Here is a 19,094-nt window from a genome sequence, read left to right on the forward strand (position 1 = left end):
CCTATCTTCCTGGAAAATGTGCATGCTGAAGTAGAAGCTATTGTTCTTGCATGAATACAATTTTATTCATGTATATTATTAATTGAAATCAGACAGACAAAAATGTATTCATGTATATTATTAATTGAAATCAGACAGAAATTGTGCCATCTTATGAGCATTCTAGTGAGCACCAATAATATAGGTTGAAAATGGGTGAAGTAGTCCAAGAAATTACAATTGTATTTCAAACTACCGATAATGCATGCATGCACACAACAGTACAGGACTACATCATATGAAAAAGATAGCTGAAGGTTGTTACTGAAGGACATTTAGAGCCATATGTCACTTAACAGGTCATTACCCCTCATATTAGCAGAGTGTCAACGTTGCGGTCGATAAGGTTCCCACATTAACTGTACACATGCCAATATTGAGTGACTGACATACCATTTTCCAACTTGTTTTTGTCATCACACTGCAAGATTCATTTAATGACGAGTCCGGCCGCACACATTTTGAACCTATACTTTTAACATACGAGATATAGGGAAACTGAGATGGTACTGAACTCATTTCCTCAGGGTTATCAATGATTTGCCATTGATTGTGCTGTTAGAAGCTCACTGCTATAGCATGCCATTGATCATTTCCCCAGTGTTAGTGAATGTTGTGTTGCTAATGAACATGCTAACCCAGTCCAGACCACTGTCCTATGCCAGTACGATCCTGAGGTCTGCATTCATACACACTGAGTAAACCATTTCTGCCTAAACATGAGCTAAAAAGAGATGGGCGAATAATTTTGAACAAGCACCTCCACAAAGTACTCTGAAGAATGAAGAATTGGACCAATCACGACTAGCACCGGATGCCTGTAGTGGGATTTTACTTTCTGACTTCTGAGCTTATAAATCAGGTATGGTGTTGTTGGCTTGCTTATCAGAAAATATGATTTGGTTTAAGAATTGAGCAGCTGGTGAGAGTAGATCTTTTGTAGTTTGTGCCAGTGAGATTAAAAAAAAGAAATACAATAAGAAGCATTTAACATGGTGTGTGTGTGTGTGTGTGTGTGTGTGTGTGTGTGTGTGTGTGTGTGTGTGTGTGTGTGTGTGTGTGTGTGTGTGGGTGGGGGGGATTATTTTGGGGAAGGGTGCAGCCTAATGAGCAAGGGTGCAGCCTCTATGGGAGACAAAGGCAGCCTGAGGCACCTGCAAGGGGAGGTGCACAGCATGACATTTTACTGGGTGTCTGCTAAACTCAGTCTGAAGTGAGATTACGAACTTGTCTTTATCCAGTAGTAGTATTATTCAAATACATTTTAAAATTATAAAACTATTAGCCTATTTAAATAATATTATTTAAAGGAATGCATAATACATGTATATAATGGAAATCAGTACCATTAACCAATATATTTGTAAAAATACTTAAAATAAAAAACGCTTGGGCATTAGTATGTTTGAATTGGTTTTGGTTGTGAAAGTCTAACCTCTTGTCACTGCACTTGTAGACCAGTATTATAGCTCCATGTCTGACTCGGACCTCATGACGAGTGGCGGACCACTACCCAGTAGGGGCACTGAGCACCTGCCCCCACCTACTCCACTGGTGGAGCTGCTCATCCCTTCCAAGGTGAAGGACCGCACGCACAACGTCACAGAGAAGGTCACTCAGGTACGGGGCCCGAGAACATCTGGCCTCAGTCTCTACTTTAACTGTGTGTCTCAGTGGTTTTTTATACTGGAGGTGTGGAATTGACCAATAATTAACCACTTAAACCCCTATATACTTGGTTGACCGGATCGAGCTCCCCCAAATAGCCGATTTACATGTTCACAAATGTAGATGTGCTATGACACTATTCCTGCTGAAAATGAGTTTTAGACAAATGCAGTGTTATGATGAGTAAGATAAGTAATGTATCAATCTGCTTGACTTTGACCAGATTGTGCCATAATACTGTATGCCAAATATTGAGTTACAAAGTTTCATAGTCTTCTTATGTTGTGATTTCATTCTGACAGTGTATCGAACCATTGCAGACAAAGTGACATTTATATATGGTACATAATTGAAATAAATTATCATTATTATTATTATTATTATTATTATTATTATTTTACTTTATCTGAGGAGAGATTGAGGTGCCAACATCCTGGTGTAGATTTAGTCAAAAACAATAAAGTTTGCACACTGGATCATTCTCCAAAAGTTTTAACACAGATTTTCACCTGGACAATTATATTCTTGTAATATTAATAATGTTGCTGATGTCTAAGGTGGGTGGGTCCTTTAGTACCTTTGTGATGCTCAATGACATATAGAAGGTATAGATTTGTTTCCCTGACCACATCCCTGTTTTTTACAGGGATGTGTTGGGTGAATTTCACCCGTGTTTAGTGATAGAGTGATTTAAATGTGCTATATAAATATATTTTGAGTGAGTTGAGTTAGAGAAAAATCCCATACACCCACAATGGGCTTTTTGTTTTAGTTAGTGTGGTTGCCCTAACAGGGCAACCAGACTATTGTTATTGTAAATGAGCAATACTTTGCCGGGCAACCAGACTATTGTTATTGTAAATGAGCAATACTTTGACACACTACTCCTCCCACAGTTTTTGCCTCACACACTCGAGCCATATGTCAAATTGACCGGCTTCATGTCAAATTGACCGGCTTCATCGGGAATCGTGTGCTTGTGTTTTGCTAAGAGATCCGTTGTATAGTTTAATTGATATTAATTAATTAGTTCTCCATAGACTTATAATGGGGAAATCGAAGACTAAATGTAAGTATTTTTTTCCATTGGAGACCGTAAGTGCCATATTTACAAGACTTGGGAGGGAGGTTCCTAATAATTATGAAAATTCATTGAAAAGGAATTAGTCGGCCTCATGGTGGCGCTATAACAGCCCACTTTACGTTTTTCCCTATAACTCTTGAACCGTTAGTCGTAAAATCATATTTTCTTTTTCCATGGATTCCTTGGGTCATGATGCATTTCCACATATAGGCCACGCCCATTTTCGTCAAGAAAGAAATTCCTGCAAATTTGAATTTTCTCCAAAACACACTTTTGGCTCCTCCTCCTACAGACTTTGTCCAAATCTCACAAAAATCGGCACACATGATCTCCGGACCTATCCGATAGTGCGTATCCTTCGGCCGTAATCCTCGTCCGAAGATAGTAGGAGGGGCCTATTTTACAAAAAATGCCATAAATCACGAACGGAATGTCCGATCCATTCCAAATTTGAATCGCATGTCGCGGGTGGTTCAATCAACCAAGTTCCAAAAGCAATTCCATTTTCATCCATAGGGGGCGCCGCAAATGTGAGAAATGTAACAGTTTGTCGCAAAAACATGATTTTTTGGAGATAAATCTCATCCGAAGTAGTTATGCATGATCACAGGGGTGACGTGACATTGTAATTGGCTGGCAAAATTTGTGGGAGGGGCATATGTAAGCCACTGCGGCAACCACACTCTGCAATTTTTTTAAATTGCGAATTTTCTAGTTTAGTTTAGTTTTCTTCACTGGCCCATTCTCACATGCATGTCCCAGGAAGGGCTGGACGAAATGAGAAGTTCTCAGCTCCATTAACTTCCTTTTTAGGAATATCTACCCCCCCCCCCCCCCCACCCACCCCCCATCATCATCATCATAATCGTGATATCTATGCATCTATTGCATGTGGAGAGTTCATGCATGCGGTTCACCCTGCCTGGGGCCCTGGGGCAAGGCATGTGCATGGCTGACTGTGCGTGACAATGTGTAATAGTATGATACAAGCTATGATACAAGCACAAGGGAATGACAGTGGTATAGTGACCTTGGTGCCACTTTTGAGGCCAACTTGTGGTGATCCCTGTTTTTTCTGTCACAAGATCTATCTGTCTATCTATCCACTGTATTTATCATTCCCTTTCTGTTATTTTGCGTGGGAGTCAGGGCTTCAATTGTTCTATTGAACGTTCCAGAGCATGAGGACTTAGGCAGGAAATGAACTCTGTTATGTGATCAGGATGCCCTGATTCATTAGTGCTTTCATTCATTAGAACAATCCAGCCAGCCATCGCATTTGGTCAACGCCCTCACTCTCCATAGCAGCAGAGATGCTGTTGATAATTGTTTTATAATTTGGTACTACCTGGACATGAAGGATGCAGTTGTTAGAAGAAATGTTCGCCCAAGTCTTGCATCCGTTAGACAGGATGACCAAGGATTCTACTGACCAAACTGCTGTATGTCACAAAGCCCATAACAATGGTCAGAGGAGCACATCTGCGAGAAAGGTCTGTGAGGTAACTTCAGAGAGGGTTAGGATGTTTTTGTGCTGATTTAGTGGTTTGGAATAGTTATTGCTTGCTCTTTTAAAGTGTTTTCTTTGAAAGTTTTATGTTGCAAGAGACTGCACTTTGCACAATTGGTGTGTGTGAGTGTGTGTGTGTGTGGGTCCCTTTCTTTGTTTTTCAAAGATACCCTTTTTAATATGCACTTTTGCCCTACACACCTGTCATCAACCTGTTGAGGTGTGCATCTGGCCTTTTTCTATAAGGTTTGGTTTAAATTAAATTAAATTAAACTAAATGTGTTGTGTTGGTTTAAATTAAATTAAACTAAATTGTGAAAATGTCATATTTGTAAACAAACAGTAGAAATTAAGGTTTGTGCTCTAAACTCAAGGCATACGTTAAAGTTAGGTGCGAGAGGCCAGCATTAAAGTCCAAGGTGACAGTGAACAGGTGACACTATTGCAGTGACATTGACTCATATTGCTTGAATAGTCACTCATACATTTTGTATGGTAATAAAAGTGAAAATTATTTGGCTGGGGAGGGGAGTCGGGACCCTAATTTCAATTCAGTTGGAATACCAGTTCATAAAAGGAACTAACGCAGGTTCACAATACCTTTGTGGCTACAGGTCCTTTCCTTGGAGTCAGACGTGCTGCCAGAATACAAACTACAGGTTCCAGAGACAACATGGTTCATCTTGCTTCACTACAGCCCCTTCAAGGCATTCTGGGATTGGATCATCCTGCTCCTGGTCCTTTACACGGCTGTATTCACACCATACTCGGCGGCATTCCATTTGGATGAACACTTGAATGTGCGTAAAAAAGTCGACGAGAGTTGCGGCCACACCTGTGACCCGTTAAGTATGGTGGATATGCTAGTGGACGTGCTGTTCATTGTGGATATAGTCATCAACTTCCGCACCACCTACGTCAACCATAACGATGAAGTGGTCACGCAGTCCAGCCGGATAGCCAAGCACTACATCAAAGGCTGGTTTCCAATTGATCTCTTTGCAACAATCCCCTTTGACCTGTTCATTTTCAGATCTGGGTCTGATGATGTAAGTGACTTTATTCTCTGCTTGAGCTGAATAATAATGATAAATAATTGTTTTGTTCTACAGGGATCCAATGAGAAAGCATACATCTGTATAGACGAATTCACAGAGGGGTGCCCTGGGCGCGGCCATTACTGAGGTGTAATCCATGGAGCAGGTGCTCCGTAGGCCAGGTGTAGCTAATCAGTGCTGCTGCACTTAATGGTACACCCATAGAGTAGGGTACACCTCAGTAATGGCCGCACCCAGGCAAAGCCTCTTTGCCCTATTTATCTATAGGGCAAAGCAAACACAAACATAACCACATAATATTAATATTAATATTAATATTAATATTAATATTAATATTAATATTAATATTAATATTAATATTAATATTAATATTAATATTAATATTAATATTGATATTAATGATTATTATAATAAAATACACCACATCCTACATGTGAATTGTTTGATTTTATATTTGTATCCTATATTTTGCAAGATTTTCAATTGAAAACCAGGTTTCATTCTAATATTTATTTGCGGAATTCAGAAACATGAATGTAAAGTGCGTTATAAAGAAAATCCATTATTTTTATTACCCTTGTTATTATTATTATTATTATTATTATTATGTTAAAACAAATTGTTCTGCTCTCATCTCCCTCTCACTGTTCATGGACAAAGATGGCGACCCTGATTGGTCTGCTGAAAACAGCTCGACTGCTGCGACTGGTCCGTGTGGCAAGAAAGCTGGACCGCTATTCTGAATATGGGGCTGCCGTCCTCTTCTTGCTCATGTGCACGTTTGTGCTCATCGCTCACTGGCTAGCCTGCATCTGGTACGCTATTGGTTTTGTGGAGAGGCCTTACACAGAGATTGGCACTGGTTGGCTTGATAACCTGGCTGACCAACTAGGCAAGGCCTACAACGACAGTGACTCCAGCTCTGGTCCTTCAATCAAAGACAAGTACGTCACAGCTCTGTACTTCACCTTCAGCAGTCTGACCAGTGTGGGGTTTGGTAATGTCTCTCCGAACACCAACTCTGAGAAGCTCTTCTCCATCTGCGTCATGGTCATTGGCTGTGAGTCGGCACTTTTATTATCTACTATTCCCAGATCATGTGCATCACTATTTATTTGTGTTACCTCCTTTTCAAGCCTAATTGATATGCCATACATAGTATGACATTTAAGCCCTATTTCATGCTTTCAAAAATGTTTCAAAAATAGCTGATGCTGATCTACAAACGTTGTGAGGTTGTAGATTAGTTAGGAAATGAGGGGGTTAACCTAGGTCTCAGTCAAATCCATGTAGGCCTAATCAAATCACTGACATCCTCATTGTTGGTTTAATTTGCCTCAGCTCTCATGTATGCCAGCATATTTGGGAATGTGTCAGCGATTATCCAGCGGCTGTACTCCGGTACGACCCGGTACCACACTCAGATGTTGCGTGTCAAGGAATTCATCCGCTTCCACCAGATTCCAAATGGCCTTCGCCAACGGCTGTTAGAGTACTTCCAACATGCATGGTCCTACACCAATGGCATTGACATGAATGCTGTAAGTATAAATTGTGAAGTAGACAACTCCATAGGCTAATTTTCTTATATTTTCCCATATCAACGGTATAATTTCGCCAAATCACTACGCTTGATGAATATTGTTGTCTCTGATGACTCTCATGTGTAGGTTCTGAAGGGATTTCCGGAGTGTTTGCAGGCGGACATCTCTTTGCACTTGAACCGATCACTGCTGCAGAACTGCAAGGCCTTTCGCGGTGGCAGTCAAGCGTGTCTGCGTGCCTTGGCTATGAGATTCAAGACTGTCCATGCTCCACCGGGAGATACTCTGATCCACTACGGAGACATCCTTGACTCTCTGTTATTCATTTCTCGGGGCACCATCCAGATCATCAGGGATGATGTGGTGGTGGCCATATTGGGTAAAGAAGTTAATGAACACATAGGCTATCAGAATATGTATGGGAGTTATGGGGGTCCCATATAAATGGAAGTCCTATAAAAATGGAAGTTGTTACTGCTTTGTCGAAAATGCTCCAAGGGATCTTGGTGGTTTAGCGACTTGGAGTGTGTATCATATATGCTATAGGCACAGAGTTGTCATCTCAATATTGAATCCAGCACATAATGTGACCTGTGTACCTTGTCATGCCTTTATCTAACCTCTCTTTCCTCTCTGCTGTACTAAAATATAACAGAAATGCTATGTCAGGATATGCCATTTCCACTTTAGATTACAATTTAGGCATTAAGTAGAGCAACTTACAAAGTTCTACGTCGGAGTAAGCAATATGACTGACAGTGATCATGTCATTTTGACCTTGATGTGACCTTGACCTTTGGCCCTTTTGACCCCCAAATTAATCATCTCTTTGGGGAACCCTACATCCCCAACTAGTTTAATAAAAAAGCCACCCATCCATTCACAAGTTTGTCTTTGATCTTGCTTGTGACCTTTGTGACATTTGACCTTTCCAGCCCAAAAGTTAAGCATCTCTTCAGTGGAAGCCTACTGATCATTCCAATATTTATTTTGGAATGCAAAAGGAACCCCTGTCCAATAATATAATCTAATCTCACAATACAAGCGGCAATGAACATGTCATTCTGTTGCAGAAAAGAATGACACCATTGGGGAGCCTATCCACCTGTTTGAGGAGCCAGGGAAGTCCAACTCGGATGTCAAGGCCATTACATACTGTGACTTACATCGCATCCTGAGGGACGATCTTCTGGAGGTCCTAGATATCTACCCCAGCTTTGCAGACAACTTCTGGAGGAACCTGGAGATCACCTATGACCTTAGAGATGTAACGCTTATGAATTCAAACATTTGGTGTTTCTAGATATAAAATGGAGAATCTGATTCTTGTTTTCCAACAACTACATTTTAGAGTATTTTATTTTTGGATTTCTGTTTCAAAACAACAATCTGTGTTTTTTGCTAGGAGCAGATAGTGTACTGTGTGGCTTTCAGTGAATGGCGTTAACAATTTGCTAAACCATTTCAATTCTTTGGTGTCAATACAGACTTTTCATTTACACCTACACTTTTAAATGTTTAGGCATGTCCATTACTAAATGCTCTGTGTTCTGTTATCTTTCAGACCAATTTAAATTTATTTTTATTTTTATCAGGGCGATGAAGTTCCACAAATAATACCTGATGATTCTGGTGATGATTGTGGTTTTCACCGCAAGACAAGACACAGAGGACATTCCTTGGACTGTCGGATAAGACCTGGTAAATTAGAAAATCAATATGATGTTGCACAGAGAAATATATTATATTATATAGGTTATACAATTATAAAAAAAATATAGACTTTTTCATTGTGTTTAATGTCTTTCATAGTGGTGAAAGTGACGTTTTTCAAACTCCTGAAACTCATGGGCAGCAAATGAGCCGATATGCAGCCCGTTAACCTTTTTTGAGTGGTGCAACCACTCCTACAACCAGCTTGCAATGTCCTCGTACCTGTTTGTTTGTTTGTGTGTGTGTCTGTGTAAGCACGAGTATGTGACTTAATAATAGCAGTAGGGGGCGCCAGAAACAGTGAGAGGGGTAGTGACTCTAATGAGAGAGAGAGAGGGGGGGGGGGGGGGGGAATTGCACCACTCAGTTCACACGTGTGTGATTTTTACTTTACGTATCGTTCGATTCGTTCCCTGAAACTGAAAGTAAACTATTTCACTGGAAAACAGCTTAACTGGATAACATCTGTTATCTTTAAGGAGTGACGTGGTTGTAAATTAGGTCAGTTCAGCTGGCACTTATGTATATCGATATAGATTCAAGATTCAATACTTTATTGCCATGTCAACAGAGTTGGAATTTGTTTTGGTGCTCTAAAAACAGACAATCAACCTTGAATAAAAATGGAAACTGGACGTAGATCCAAAGAAGAGCTTAATAATAAAGCAAATATTCTTTTCGAAATTACATTTTCTTTTCACTGTGTAAAGATGGAATGGACCGAGATGGCTCGTACCCCCATCAGTCCTTCCCTCATCATCGTCATTCGGGCCCCCAGGCCAGCTGCGATGACCAGTGCAGCTGTGGCTCGCCATGCTCCCAGTCCAGTGAAGACCTGAGTAAATCTCATGGGGCCAAAGTGGACCTCCCTCCAGAGGATGACAGGCGAGACTATTCTCCCTCTGTGGTGCGACTGCTGCCCCCTGGTGGTGCCTCAGTGGGGGCTAGGGACCCAGCACTAGACCGGGGCCATAAAGGTTAGATACTGTAGTCACTGTAGAAGATAATTGTTGAGACATTTAGAGAGACTAAAGTGACTTAATACTGCCAATTGGTTAATACAACTAGAAATGTTAGATTCTGTGCTCCAAGGCACACTGGTGTTCAGTGAAAGTTTTTCAGTTGTGCCATAGGATATTATGACAACCAACCAAGTATTACTAGAGAGGACGTTGAATATGCACACCGACAGGTGGGTGCTGGGCTAAAGATACTTCGGTAGAACATGGATGGAGCACCAGGTACAAAAAGACTTCTTTATGAAAAGATAAAGAAGTCCTGGTGTGCGGGCACCATCCATGTTCTAACACAGTATTGCTGCAATAATATGTAAGACTATAGAAAAATTAAGTTATTTACTATTTCAGTACTTTGGGCACGCTTCTTTCCCAACATAGAGGCAAATTCTACAAGCCTACCCTAATATATATTACAACTTTCAACCTGGCATACTACAACTTTTCAAAATTATAATCTACAAGCTCATAATGTGTCACAATGAGAAGCGTTATGGGCTTGCAGCTGATCCATGGCATACCGTACGCTTTCAGATTACAATCAATCATATTTAAATGTTTTTGGTTTGATATGTTTGTGTCTGGACATTTTCCTCAGCATCGTCACGCAATGGGCCTGGTGTATACCGATACTGGACCGACCGCTCGCCACAGTTTTCGACGACTAGCCACTCATGGCGTTCCTCGTCTGCCCGGGCCTCTTCTCACCCACCTCCGTTCACAGAGGAGAGACCTGGGGAATTGGAATCTAGACTAGAAGTACTGCAGTCACAGCTCAACAGGTGAGTACACGGTAGTGTTAAATTCATTTTAACCTTGGACCTTGAACAATGGACCCGTAATTTAAATGAACACTCTGGATTGTACTGTGTACAGCTGCGCCTTTTCATTTTGAAATGATTGTCAAGTGTCAATTGTTTAGTGTCAATTGGGTCATACTAGTAAGAGTGATGATGTACATTTTTAGAAAAGATACATAATGGAATTTGGAAACTTGGCAACAATGAATTAACCAATGACTTAATGTTCTTGGGATGACTCTTTGGCTGATAGGCTAATAATGCCCATCAGTAGGGCTGGGCGACATAACAATATTATATCAATGTTGTGATGTGAGATATTGTCTGGGATATCATATTGGCATTCAGTAGGCCAATAGTATCGTATTATCATGACATGATGGCGTAATTGTTTTTAACTGTTCAGCAGTTTTTAATTAACAGGCGATAAAACACCAATACAATACAGGAAAGACACTACTATACCCTGTTTATGAACACACTATTCCTCCATTGTCCTTCTCTTTCTGTCAATTACCCAGACTGGAGACCCGCATGACAGCTGACATCAACGTTATTCTCCAACTCCTTCAGAGACAGATTGCCCCCGTCCCTCCTGCTTATAGCACCGTATCATCTAGCACCCTTCCTACTGACTCACCTGGCTTGTATGGGGCTGGGACACCTGTGTTACACACCATGTACCCCCTCTCTCCCCTACCATTGGGCAGCCCCCAAACAATACAGGTATGCACCATATTTTGAAACCTTCTATGGACAATTAATTAAGCATCGTAACCTAAACCTGCCCATTCATTTGTGAATCTGTTTTCCCAGAGCTCAACCCAGCCTGACCTCAAATTCACCCAGAAATCCCAGGAATCACTGCAGAGTGGCATCCACGTGTCCGTGGCCTTGGATAACACGTCCATGGCCGTCGCCCATGACACAGAGCCACATGCCCAGCCGGAGTCCAAGCTGTCAGCCGAGCCCTCCCTCATGGAGACCCCTGGACTATGTGGCAGTCTGCGCTCCCCCTCACTGCCAGGAAACCTGGACATCTCCCCAGTACTGGCTGAGCTCCAGAAACATCTTTCCGACCCTTTGCTGCCATTTACCTGAGGAACAGTCAGTCAAAGAGTTTTAGAAAGGCTTGTTTGGTTTTTGAAACTCATCGTAGTACAGAACACTGGCTGAAACTTGTCTTCAGCCGACAATGTCATGTTTTTCAGTTGAGAATTGTATTTTTTATAGAGCATTTTACAAGATGGCATGAAACCTATAGTCAAGGGTAGGTGGTCAAGTAGAGTGCCAAGGAAGGAGACAAGTACTACAAAGTAACTAGGATAGTAAGTAGATCAAACCTAGCATCTGTCTAAATAATCTGTGAACAAGAAACCATTATACTGTACATCTGGTTAACAAAATCAAGATATCTGGTAGCCATTCACCCAACAAATAATTTGAAAACCAAGGAGGAAGGTTATTGAGCCCAAGTCATTTGTACCTTGTTTACATATTCACACTTATTTTTGCTTTTACGTCCGGAGTCTCCAGTCCTGGACAGGCTGCAGATGCGCCTCCTGAGGAGACTTGGCTCAGATCTGAACCCATTTGATTTGGCATTAGGATAGGAACCTGTTGAGTACATGCCCGTCAATGTCAGGCAGGGTTCGACCCCACTACCTTCCGCATGAAAGGCATATGCTCGTAACCGCTACAACTAAAATTATCTATATTGGAGAGACCGACACTGACTTTCTAAAATAACCTTTCATCGTACCAGTGGTTTTGACTGTCACCTCAGTGTACAGAAACAGTTAATGTAAAATTGTCTTGACACAAAACCTCTGTATAATGGTAAAGGGTTGTTTACTCTGTATAAAATTGTAGTTGCCAAGAATAGAATTGTTAGCCAAATTAAAGTTATTAATATAGTTAAAGTGTGTATATATAGTAGACTGTAGTCTGGTAATATTAATGTATTTTTTTCATATCACAATTGATAGTGTCAGGCTCACAAAGGTGGTAAAAATTAAATAAAACAATTGAAGACAAGAATAGTTAAATCCAGTTGTTTATGTTCAAAATGTCAAAAAGTGTAATAGAAGGGGGAGAATTGTATAGGTTAAATAAATAACTAAGCATTCTATAGAACATTAAAAAACCATCTCGCTAACAAACCTATTTGTCTATCAAACAACATGCTAAACACTGAACATTATTAGGCGTCTGTACATGAAAGTTCTTTTGGCTACAATTACACTCCTATATTCCACTTTTATGTGGCACTTCTTTGACCTTGCCTGTACAAAATGGATTTCGCTCACAGGAGTGCACACGTACTGAAATGTCCTGAACATAATAGTATCAAGGAGGAGTAAACAATGTTAAGCAGTGAGGTATTTCTCCCCGCTCAAAAAAAAAAGGATCATCCTTCAGTTCTCACACAGTTGAAAAGCGCTTTAAGAACACTTACATACACTGCAGATAGATACCAGCATGAATTATACAGACACTGCTGATACATCACACCGATTCAACATTTTTCTATCCTTCAATGTAAACAGAGTTTCCACTGACATGAAGTCACATTGGCTGCTTCCAAATCAACTTGGAAAAGAAAAAAGAAAACACGTCGTCAGTTGTATAATGTCTTGTCCCTCTGTCTTTATAATCCTTTTTGAGTTATGAAAACTCAGACCCGGAGGATTTCCAGACAGTTGTTGTAGCAGATGGCGATCCAGTCGGGCTGGGTGGAAGCCCACTGGACGTTATTGATCTCTCCCTCGGCTGTGTAGGCCAGAATAGGGTCCTCGATGGCCCGTGGCATCTGCTGGATATCCCAGATCAGAGCCTGATGGTCATCCGCTGGGAGGAAAGGGGAGGGACGGCATGTGTTAGTGCCCAGTACCCTAAAATCAATGCATGCATTACGTTGGGAGCATTTGAAAATCAATGGGTTACCACTGTAGTGTTACACAACTCATTTGAGGTGAGGATGTTTGGTGTCAGTAAAACGACCTGTTTCTAACGAGAAATATATATTAAATCATATTAGGTAACCACATAGGATTTGCACAGGGAACATTAAATTAATAGCTAATGTGCCCATTTTTTTTTGTAACAAAAAAAGAACAATACATAAACAAAAACAGGTCTACTTTAATGCAGTGCAATATTTGTAATTAAAAGTGTCGTTTTGTTTTTATGGCAAGTATGCATGTGCAGTATGTCACAAAACAAAACCGCCTCCGCTCATTGGAACATAAATATAAATGACATTTCGGTTTTACATAACGTGCACAGGGCAGATATGACAATGTTCTGACCCCTGACACCATCCATTAGATGATTAGAATGTACTGTGAATCACTGATTTCTTTCCAAATTGGCCTAAAAAGGTGGGCCACTTTTGGTAAACGGAACAACTGGCGCTGTGGGATGAACGACAAGACCATAAGGGCCCAAGGGGAGGTAAATGTAAATTCCCAGCGAAAGGAGGCGTCATGCACTGCCGTCGTTTTGCTCCTTTTTGTTGATGTATTGTGGCATTGTGTAATAGTGGCAGGACTATTTTGGTTATCCTTTTAGCCTTAAAGGGTGGGAAGCAGGGAAATTTACTAAAAATAATGATGCATATCTATCAAAAAACCCCTACGGATGTCCAGTTAAAAAAAACGATTTAGAAAAAATAAAATATTTAGGCACAGTTGCAGTTGAAGTCCAAAGTAAGTCCAAAGTATAGTTAGCCAGTAGATGGCGCCATTTCATCATGTCGATGACGTAAGAAATAGCGCCTTTGCTATGGACAATGTTCAAGTCAAGATTGATTGTGCAGAAACTACTCTGGTAAAAACCAGAAAAAGCACTAAGACTACATCAGGGTTGTCCATTTTCATTTTTGTATGAATTATTCTGCTCGGAATTATCTAATTCTGAGCCTACTATAATCAATCCATCCATCCATACAAACACACGTCTGCTTCTGCTCGTGTATCAACTATCAAGCTTGTTTAGACATATAAATTGATGCATAATGCTTTGCAAATGTTTTGTTTCTAGGCTATAATAGCTGCAGCTGTGTAGTAGAATAAATAAAGCGTAAAAGGGGGTTTCCCCTCATCGTATCACTCCATTCGCGACTCTATACACTGCATAAAAACTAAACAGTATGCACACAAAACAGAGCATGTCGTTTCACTTTCATTCTTGACCACTTGGCCACTGCAGTCTGCGTACTGCACGGCGTAAAGTTTTTCTTTCGCTAATTCTCATTCCATTAAAAAGGAAATTAAAAACATTAGGCCAATAGTCTACGCCTCTACCACTATTAATCGAATATAGTGTGACTGTTGTTCCAGCCACACACAAACACAAGAATAGAGAGGTCAGTACAAGCTCTGTTTCCGTATCGATACGAAGAAAATGGCCGGCACATTATTTACAAAAAATATCGTGTATAGCAGACATGTCATTGGTCATGGTAATGAAAAAAGTTATTGATTTATTTCATTATGAAGACGCTAAAATGCAATCACAAGGGGCTTTTCACATGGGATCTAATGGGATGACGTAGGGGAGATACTATCGATGACACGCTGTTTTGGCTCTGCCCTCTCCGACGCGGTGGGAGGAATTTTTCATAGCAGTGGCCACTACCCCCCCCCCCCCCCCCCCCTCACACAGCATTGAACAGGCTGTATAGAGCCGTATAGTTGCATTTTCGAATAGTATCACAACTTTGTCATAATTAAACTCAGACAAAATAGATGCCAGCGTACTCTGCCTTTACTGTCTTACTGACAGTTACTGTACACCACATGCCATTTACATTTTTGACTAGTATTCAATTAAAACAAAAACAATACCGGTAACTTACATTTACCAAGAAATGAATGACATTGACCATTACCAATAACCAAAAATAAACAATGTACTACTGTGGCCAAAATATGTCATATTTCATAATTTCATACTTTAAATAAGACAGCCCTAAATACAACAAAATAATGTTGATATCTTATAGATCTGAGACAGAGCATCAAAACTCAAGGACATAAACATACCTGCAGTACAGATGTGACAGGAGGAGTGAGGCGCCCAGGCGATGCCATTGACACAGGCTCTGTGGTTGTTCAATCTGGCCACCGGGGTGCAGGGAACACGCACATCCAAGATCACCACCTGGTATGTCAACAAAATAACACATGGATGTTCACGTCAAACCAACCACTTACAACCTGGTGTCCCAATGTGTTGAGGGTGTACGCACTGTGAACTTGTAGATCAGCCATTTGCCTATAGGTGGTTATGAAACCCCGATGACCTTGGGATACATCACTGAGGTGCATCCATGCAATGTTTTTACGTTCCTAATCCCTAGCATCCCAATTCTGGGTATGCCATAATATAACTTGTACTGTAGATACACTATTTTCGGCAAATAAATTTGGTGTAGAGGGGGGGGGGAAACGGTGAAAGTATACAGCGTTTAAGTGGCTAATGCATGCAAGTACCAAAAACATTGCTCACCTCCATCCCATCCATAGCCATGGTAGCCAGGTAGTTGGGGTCCTGCTTGTTCCAGCACAATCGGAGCAACGGGTGGTGTTGGGGATCCTCATAGATGATGGTGCTGTGCTCAAGATGGCGGAGATCAAACATGCGCACGGAGCCGTCAGCCCCCACTGACGCAAACATATCTCTGCCCCCGCCAGCTCGACTGAAAGCGATGTCATACACCTGGGACATGGACACAGAGGTGGTATGTTCCATTAATAAAGTTCAACCTGTCATTATAGGCAAATATTTTCATTTTTTTCTCCTTCCAGAAATAACTGATATAACAAGTTCACAATGCAATGCGACATATTGTGAGCAAGTAGAAGCTATTTTTGCAGTGCAACTTTGTTATACAGCAAAGTATTAAACAGTTGTTAAACAAATATAGATCTCAAGAATTACATGAAAAAATACATTCAACCCATAATATCTTGATACCAAATAGACATTTTGTACCTTCAAATAAGAGGTTATTTATTAGAAACGGGCCAAAAACTGCATGACCTACAGCTAAATGCTTCAGGGGCCTCGCTTGTTTTTAATTGGTTGCATTAGCCTTTCTCTTTGTCCATGACGACACACATACAGCATAATGATATCAAACCAAGAACACCGAATCAGGGTACAAATAGGCAAGCATCAATCAAGAATATTTTCACACAGCAGCAGTTCATCCACCCACAAGATTTACCTCTTTGTCGTGGGCAATGAGCTGGGTTTTCACGTGACCAGACACGAGGTTGACTCTACCCAACACCTGTCCTGTCTCCAGTCCCCAGATGGTACAGGTGGTGTCAATGCTGGATGTACCTAGAGGGAAGGATAAAAACATGTACGTGCTCAATGTTGTTATTGTCTGTCTGTGACTATCCATGTGGGTAAAGTCAAGTGTCATAGCCGTAACAGCAGTAAGAGTGAAACACAGGGCAGCTACAGTGCAGGTAAGAGCAGAGTCAAGTATAAAATATGAAGAATACTGTGGATGCCTCTAATAAGCAACCACATTAAGGATTAGGACTAGGCCTTTATGAAGGTGCATTTTTAACAGGAAATTGCTGTTTACAGCCAAAAAACAATATACAAACTTGTGGTCTGTGCACATACAGCATGCACATGCACACACAAACACATGTTTATGTGGTAATCTCACCTAACAAATTTGGGTCCACCTCATTCCAGTCGAAGGACGTCAGGGGTGCACAGAAGTCTGAGTTCTTGTTGTTGTTCAGTAGACACTCCAGGCGAGTCTCTGAGTCGCTCACCTGCCAATAAAAACATAATAACCTTCTCAGTTTTTATTCAGCGAGTGACGGTCAATTATACAACAAAGTAGAATACAAAATGAGGCTTACCCTCCAGATACGCAGATAGTCGCCGCTGGTGGCCAACAGGTCAGGATAAACCCCTTTGGTGTCAGGAATCCACATGATCTTTGTGGTCGGGTAGGGGTGGTCAAATGTGTTCCGACAGAGAAACTCTGAGCTCTCCTCCTCCAGACCCACTATCTGAACCTATAGTATGCACACAAAACAACAACGAACGGTCATCATTACCTTTATTTTGTAGAGTGTCTATTCGTGTGTGTGGTTTTGTCTGCACTTTATGCCCTGGCATTTTTTTAAACCACAAAAAGTGGTGAAGGTAGATCATTGTGGACGACTTGAATATCCTCCTTTGACGTGTGAATATGGATTGTCACTGATTGTGTATTATAAACCACAGTACCACTTGAACCCCATCACCCATATTGTGGTGATGGGCAGGCAGGGCAGCATTCAGTCAGTGATGTTCTTTGGGTAAATTCAGAGCAAATGGTTTCCAACACCTTTGTGCAAGATTGTAACGGTTTGAGTGTCCAAGTAGCCTATTTGATGTTGCTGTATGCGAACGAGACTGCCCGTTGAGTCTTTCTGCTACTACATTAGCCGTCCCTCAACTGTATTTCCGAGGCGAGCATAAATAAAAAGGTTATTATGATGTTATGATTATTATCCAAGAAAATAATAGACAATCTACAAGCTTAGCTCACCGCGAGCTATTTTTGCAGAGATTTGGTGTACACGGACAAATTGGTCCAAGTACAGTTGCAACTGGTCTGATTAACTAAGAATAGATTTCGGCTTGAGACTGGTTAAACATTAGCCCCAATATGTTCCCTCAGCACTACGCTCGGAGCTACAGAATGGTAGTGCTGAGGGAACATATTGGGGCTAGTTAAACATAATTTATACTCCGTATGAGTGCGACGGTGTCGCTTGCAAAAACAAAACAAACAAGTACACGCTTGTGCTTGTAATAGCGAGCGACACCGCCACGCGATCGAGTAAATAAATGAAGTTGCATTATGCCATGTTCTTCTCGCTACGGTGAAGGTATGGTAACCGTTACCTTGTTGTTGTACTCCTCCACAAAGCTGCCGAGGGCGAGACGGAAGCGCTTGTCTGGTCGGACACTCCAGTTCATAGCATACACCGTCCATGGCGCCTCGTATTTGTAGATCTCTTTGCGTTTACCATGAAGTGACATCTTCAACCAACTATAAATATATTAGTGCTATCTGTATGCGTGACTGACTACGAAGGTTTACCACACAGCAGGGGTAAACAATAAGACCCTGCGACGGGTCGTCCTAAACAATGACCTAAATCCACAAATGCAACCGGTTATATGCGAGTTTGTATCATTTGTACAAAAAGTGGGCTGATTCCTGAAGATATTCCGTCGGGAGGTTTCTCTAAATGTTGAAAGAATCCATGGTAGTACTAGTAATCATTTACACGGCAGAGAGAAAGCTGCTGCTAACAGACAACCACAGGCACACACACACACTGGACTGGAGCAATGGCGGCGGCGCACAAAAATAGACGGAAAAGCGTCATTGCGTACGGAATAAGCGAAACAGCGCCCCCTATTGACTGCATAGTATGCAGCACATCTGGTATGCAGCGTATGTCTATGGGCTATGGCTGCAGTGCAGCCTCAGCCTACCCTGGCTGTAACCAGGTATTAAAATAAAAATGTAATTCCACAAAATACCATAATAATGAGTTATGATGAATGCCCTGTCTTGATGAGCGGTCTGACAGTATGCAACTAGAAAATTCGCAATTTAAAAAAA

General features: G+C 41.2%; 2 protein-coding genes across 2 annotated transcripts; one reads left to right on the top strand and one right to left on the bottom strand.

The window, feature by feature from the left end:
- Positions 1-1,512: 1,512 nt before the first annotated feature.
- On the top strand, positions 1,513-11,533 carry kcnh6b (potassium voltage-gated channel, subfamily H (eag-related), member 6b; the record flags this gene model as incomplete). Its single annotated transcript, XM_083786686.1, has 11 exons — positions 1,513-1,659; positions 4,916-5,350; positions 6,020-6,419; positions 6,701-6,900; positions 7,030-7,282; positions 7,977-8,170; positions 8,499-8,604; positions 9,327-9,545; positions 10,231-10,414; positions 10,954-11,158; positions 11,249-11,533. The coding sequence occupies 11 exons, from the start codon at positions 1,513-1,515 to the stop codon at positions 11,531-11,533; spliced, it is 2,628 nt and encodes an 875-aa protein (XP_083642812.1).
- A 938-nt stretch (positions 11,534-12,471) lies between these two features.
- LOC310874263 (DDB1- and CUL4-associated factor 7-like) lies at positions 12,472-18,802 on the bottom strand. The gene is made up of 7 exons (XM_083786993.1): positions 18,365-18,802; positions 17,329-17,487; positions 17,127-17,238; positions 16,668-16,786; positions 15,947-16,156; positions 15,481-15,598; positions 12,472-13,282 (listed from the first exon to the last, which is right to left on the bottom strand). The coding sequence occupies exons 1-7, from the start codon at positions 18,500-18,502 to the stop codon at positions 13,110-13,112; spliced, it is 1,029 nt and encodes a 342-aa protein (XP_083643119.1). The 5' UTR covers positions 18,503-18,802; the 3' UTR covers positions 12,472-13,109.
- Positions 18,803-19,094: the final 292 nt, after the last annotated feature.

Source organism: Protomyctophum parallelum, assembly GCF_964188405.1.
Source record: "Protomyctophum parallelum genome assembly, chromosome: 17".
NCBI classification, from domain to species: domain Eukaryota; kingdom Metazoa; phylum Chordata; class Actinopteri; order Myctophiformes; family Myctophidae; genus Protomyctophum; species Protomyctophum parallelum.